This window comes from Rutidosis leptorrhynchoides, chromosome 4 (genome assembly GCF_046630445.1).
Source record: "Rutidosis leptorrhynchoides isolate AG116_Rl617_1_P2 chromosome 4, CSIRO_AGI_Rlap_v1, whole genome shotgun sequence".
Classification (NCBI taxonomy): domain Eukaryota; kingdom Viridiplantae; phylum Streptophyta; class Magnoliopsida; order Asterales; family Asteraceae; genus Rutidosis; species Rutidosis leptorrhynchoides.
Genome location: NC_092336.1, coordinates 48270170 through 48274595, shown reverse-complemented (window position 1 = coordinate 48274595; position 4426 = coordinate 48270170). Strand labels below are relative to the sequence as shown.

The window sequence follows — 4426 nt, the reverse complement described above, 5'->3', positions numbered from 1 at the left end:
AATTGTTAACAAAGTAGTAAAACCTTGGTTTACACGCAGTCGATAACCTGGTGTATTCATTAAACAAAGTATTAAAACCTTGTTACAATTCGAATCCCCAATTAGTTGGAATATTTATCTTCGGGTATAATAATAATTTGACAAGGACACTTGCAATTTATATTTATGACTGATGGACTGTTATGGACAAAAACCAGACGGACATATTGAATAATCCAGGACAAAGGACAATTAACCCATGGGCATAAAACTAAAATCAACACGTCAAACATCATGATTACGGAAGTTTAAATAAGCATAATTCTTTTATTTCATATTTAATTTCCTTTATTTTATATTTAATTGCACTTCTAATTATCGCACTTTTATTTATTGTTATTTCATTTTATCGCACTTTTAATTATCGTACTTTTTAATTATCGCAATTTAATTTTATCGCATTTTTATTCGCAATTTTATTATCGTTATTTACTTTACGCTTTAATTTAAAGTCTTGTATTTATTTTATATTTTACATTAGGTTTTAACTGCGACTAAAGTTTTAAAATCGACAAACCGGTCATTAAACGGTAAAAACCCCCCCCTTTATAATAATAATATTACCTATATATATATTTGTATTTTTATAAAAGTTAACTAATATAGCGTTGAGCTTTGTTTAAAGATTTCCCTGTGGAACGAACCGGACTTACTAAAAACTACACTACTCTACGATTAGGTACACTGCCTATAAGTGTTGTAGCAAGGTTTAAGTATATCCATTCTATAAATAAATAAATATCTTGTGTAAAATTGTATCGTATTTAATAGTTTTTACTAGTAAAATTATAAACTATTTTATATACACCTCGTTCGACATCAGGTCTCGTTAAATGTAATTAATCCCATTGTTATTATATCTAATGAGATGTTAAATTGTTATGTTATCATGATAACATAGTGTGTTAATATATCTTAATATGATATATAAATATTAAGACGTTATTACAACGATAATCGTTACATATAGATATCGTTTTGAATTCCTTAAGTTAATAGTCTTGTTTTATGTATATAGTTTGTTGTTAATATACATAATGAGATACTTAAATATCATTTCATCATGTTAAACATATATATATATATATATATATATATATATATATATATATATATATATATATATATATATATATATATATATTATCATGTCATATACAAGTTATAACGTTCGTGAATCATCGGACAAACTGGGTGGTCAAACGTTTACATAAAAACCGTTTCAATTAATCAAGTCTTGACAAGTTTGATTGCTTAACATGTTGGAAACATTTATTCATGTAAATATTAATCTCATATAATATATAATCATGGAAAAATCCGGGTTATGATAGTGCGCCGCTGCCATCGACGCCGAGCAGGGCGGCGGGGTGGACGGGACGCAGGGAGTAACCGTTGGGAGGGCTCTACAGCTAATGTTCATTGTCCCTAAAACATTAAGACCTTCTCTAAAGGGAGCATGCTCTCTCCCAACACGCCTCAATTTACCTAACACGCCTCGTAACCATGGCGTGCTCCCTGGTGTGCTTTTGGCGTGTGTTCTCCAAGCACATAGAAGAAAGAAGAGTGCAAGACATTTTTCTTTTTTTGATTGGTTAATTTTTCTTTTTTAATTATTTTTTATCATCTTTTCACATAACTTCCAATCAAATTTTAACACATCACTCAGCACGCAACTCAACACTTCACCCAATTATTTACCAGTTTACCAACACGTCTATCAAGCACTTCACTCCTACCCAGCAAAACGCCAACACACCCATCAGGGTTAAAGATGGTCTAATAAGGTTTGGGGTTAATTACATTACCCGCCCAGCAAAACGCCAAGACGCCCATCAAGGTTAAAGATGGTCTAATAAGGTTTGTGGTTAATTACATTTACTCCTGTAAAGCAGTGAGTATGATTGCCTTTTCACTCGTAACATTTTTTTTAAAGGCAAGTAATTTTTTTTATATATATAAAAATACACGAAACATAACAAGCAAGAAGCTAGACAAGACACGAGACCACGCACAAACAAACAAATAAAAACTCGAACACACTAGTACGAGAACACTAAAGGAAATGTGAGAGTTTCACTCGTAACATTTGACATTTGTTGTTGATTATTGAAAACAAAATAAATATGTAAACCCTTTCTAAACTTCTAAGGGTTATATTATATTTAGGGGATAAATTTTGAAGGTGTTGAATTATGCTAAATGTTACTCTAGATGGTTAGTAAATATAAGTAACAAAAAGGATGTTTTAACCCGAAATGGCATATTTTTTTTATATGTTAGCATCTCATATGTTGACGTTGATTTTAATTTGTTGAATGTCGTTATCAGGCTAATCTTGTATCCTTTCAGTTTTTAAAATTATGTCACGTGTGAATGTATCGCTAGAGCGATAACAGCTCACGGTGTACGCGGTCTTCACTCGCCGTCCCCCCTAAATCGACGGTGAGATCGACGGTCGGTCGACACCGACACGACGTCGATCTCGCCATCGGTGCTCAAGGTTGAGCCAAAGACGGTGGCTTATTTGATCGTTTGATGTTTGAATTTTTATAAATCCGTTAAAAAGGCTGTTGATTTGTAATTTTAATTTTCTTTATTTTCAGGTATGAAGTGGAAGACGGAGAAGAATCGTTCCTAGCGATTAGATGAAGAAGAAGTACGAAGCAATAGTTTATTTTTAGGTTTTGATAAATGGGCCTCTTATTTTACTTTTGGGCTAATCTATTTCCTTTGACCTTTTTATGAAAGTAAATATTTTTATTTTTATTTTATGAATGCAATTTTTTTTATTAATGAAAGTTTTTTGTTATGTATATTATTATTTTAATTATTTTTAAATAACTAAATAAAATATTAAAATTCAATTAAAAAATAAAAAATAAAAAATGGACACCGAAATTGAGACTGTGGATACCTCCACCCATGTCAATGTTAGTCAATTTCTACTTCCATTTTCGACACTAAAAAATGGACACTGAAATGGACTACGGACACCCTGTGCTTTAAGTGAACGTGAAGATGTTTAAGCTAAAGGCAAAACTATAAAACGGAATTTGTTATCATATATGTAAAACTTTTGTGAATATTGTTTGAAGCCGCAAAACTTATGAAATTGGGTTTTATTAGTTTATAATAGTTGATTATGTTGAAGCTGATCATTGGCCCACTGTTTACTTTTTTTTGTAATAGTTCCAGTTTTTATTTGACTCTTTATGAAAAGAAGTATCTGGTCCTATTTCTTCTTAAAATGATTAATTTTCAGATTAAGTAAAAGTGTAAATGACAAGGAACATTAGTTTTACTTACAGAAGATTAAGGACTGTATAAAAACTGAACTTTATTGGGTAAATGCTGGTGGCAGTTTCGGGTTGAGAAAAATGGGTTGTCGGCCTCTATCATTAAAAGTATTTACGGGAGAGATGGGGATTTGGACTTATGAAATGAGAATTTAATTTTTAGAAAAGGCTCGGTTTGAAACTCAATTCTTCGTATTAACAATTATTTCATGAAGGAAAATATTGAATTCAGTAACTCATTCATTAAGTCGGTTATCAGTAGGAACAACACCTTATATTGGGAAGATCGTTGGCATAATAACGAATTGTTGAGAGAGAAATTTGCAAGAATTTTCATGTTAGACGTAAATGAAGATGCACTTGTTTCGGATCGTTTGGTAAAAGATGGCTCATCGTGGAAATTAAATTAGGAATGGGCTCGTGAACCAAGAGGCATAACAGCTGCTGAATTACAACAACTTCAGGAGCTGCTCGGAACATTTTCCTTTGTGAATGGAGACTCTGATAAATGGAAATGGCACATGCACAACAATGGTCTCCTTTCGACAATTGTCTTCACGTGTCAACTTAATGAAAAGCTGCCGAGTTCAAATGCTTATGCACTCCCAACAGCCCGCAACAAGTTTCTACCACAAAAGGTGGGTATTTTTATTTGGAGAACAAAACTGAAAAGACTACCGGTTCGTGAAGAGCTAGACAAGAAATGCATTGATCTTGACACACTCCTTTGCCCTGTATGCAGCTCGAAAATTGAATATGTTGAACATACTTTGTTAACTTGCCCGTTTGCCATAGACGATTGGTCACAGGTTCGTCGTTGGTGGGGTATCAATAGCTGTTCCGGGTAGATGATATGTTTCTAGTTAATCGATCCTTGACTAATAATAATGATTCATGTAATCTATGGCAAGATATCGAATGGGTGTGCGGCTACATCTTATGGAAAAATCGGAATGCTAAAGTTTTCGGTAACAATTCACGGACCGCACCTATGGCTCTTAACGAAATTCAAATCAAATCGTTTCAATGGATCTCAAATCAATCAAAATGCTTATTTATTGATTGGAACAAATGGCGCTCGAATCCAC

General features: G+C 32.7%; 1 protein-coding gene across 1 annotated transcript; it reads left to right on the top strand.

Annotated features, from left to right (window-relative positions):
* The first annotated feature begins 2927 nt into the window (after positions 1-2927).
* LOC139840614 (uncharacterized) lies at positions 2928-4186 on the top strand. Its single transcript, XM_071830870.1, has 2 exons — positions 2928-2972; positions 3749-4186. The coding sequence occupies exons 1-2, from the start codon at positions 2928-2930 to the stop codon at positions 4184-4186; spliced, it is 483 nt and encodes a 160-aa protein (XP_071686971.1).
* Positions 4187-4426: the final 240 nt, after the last annotated feature.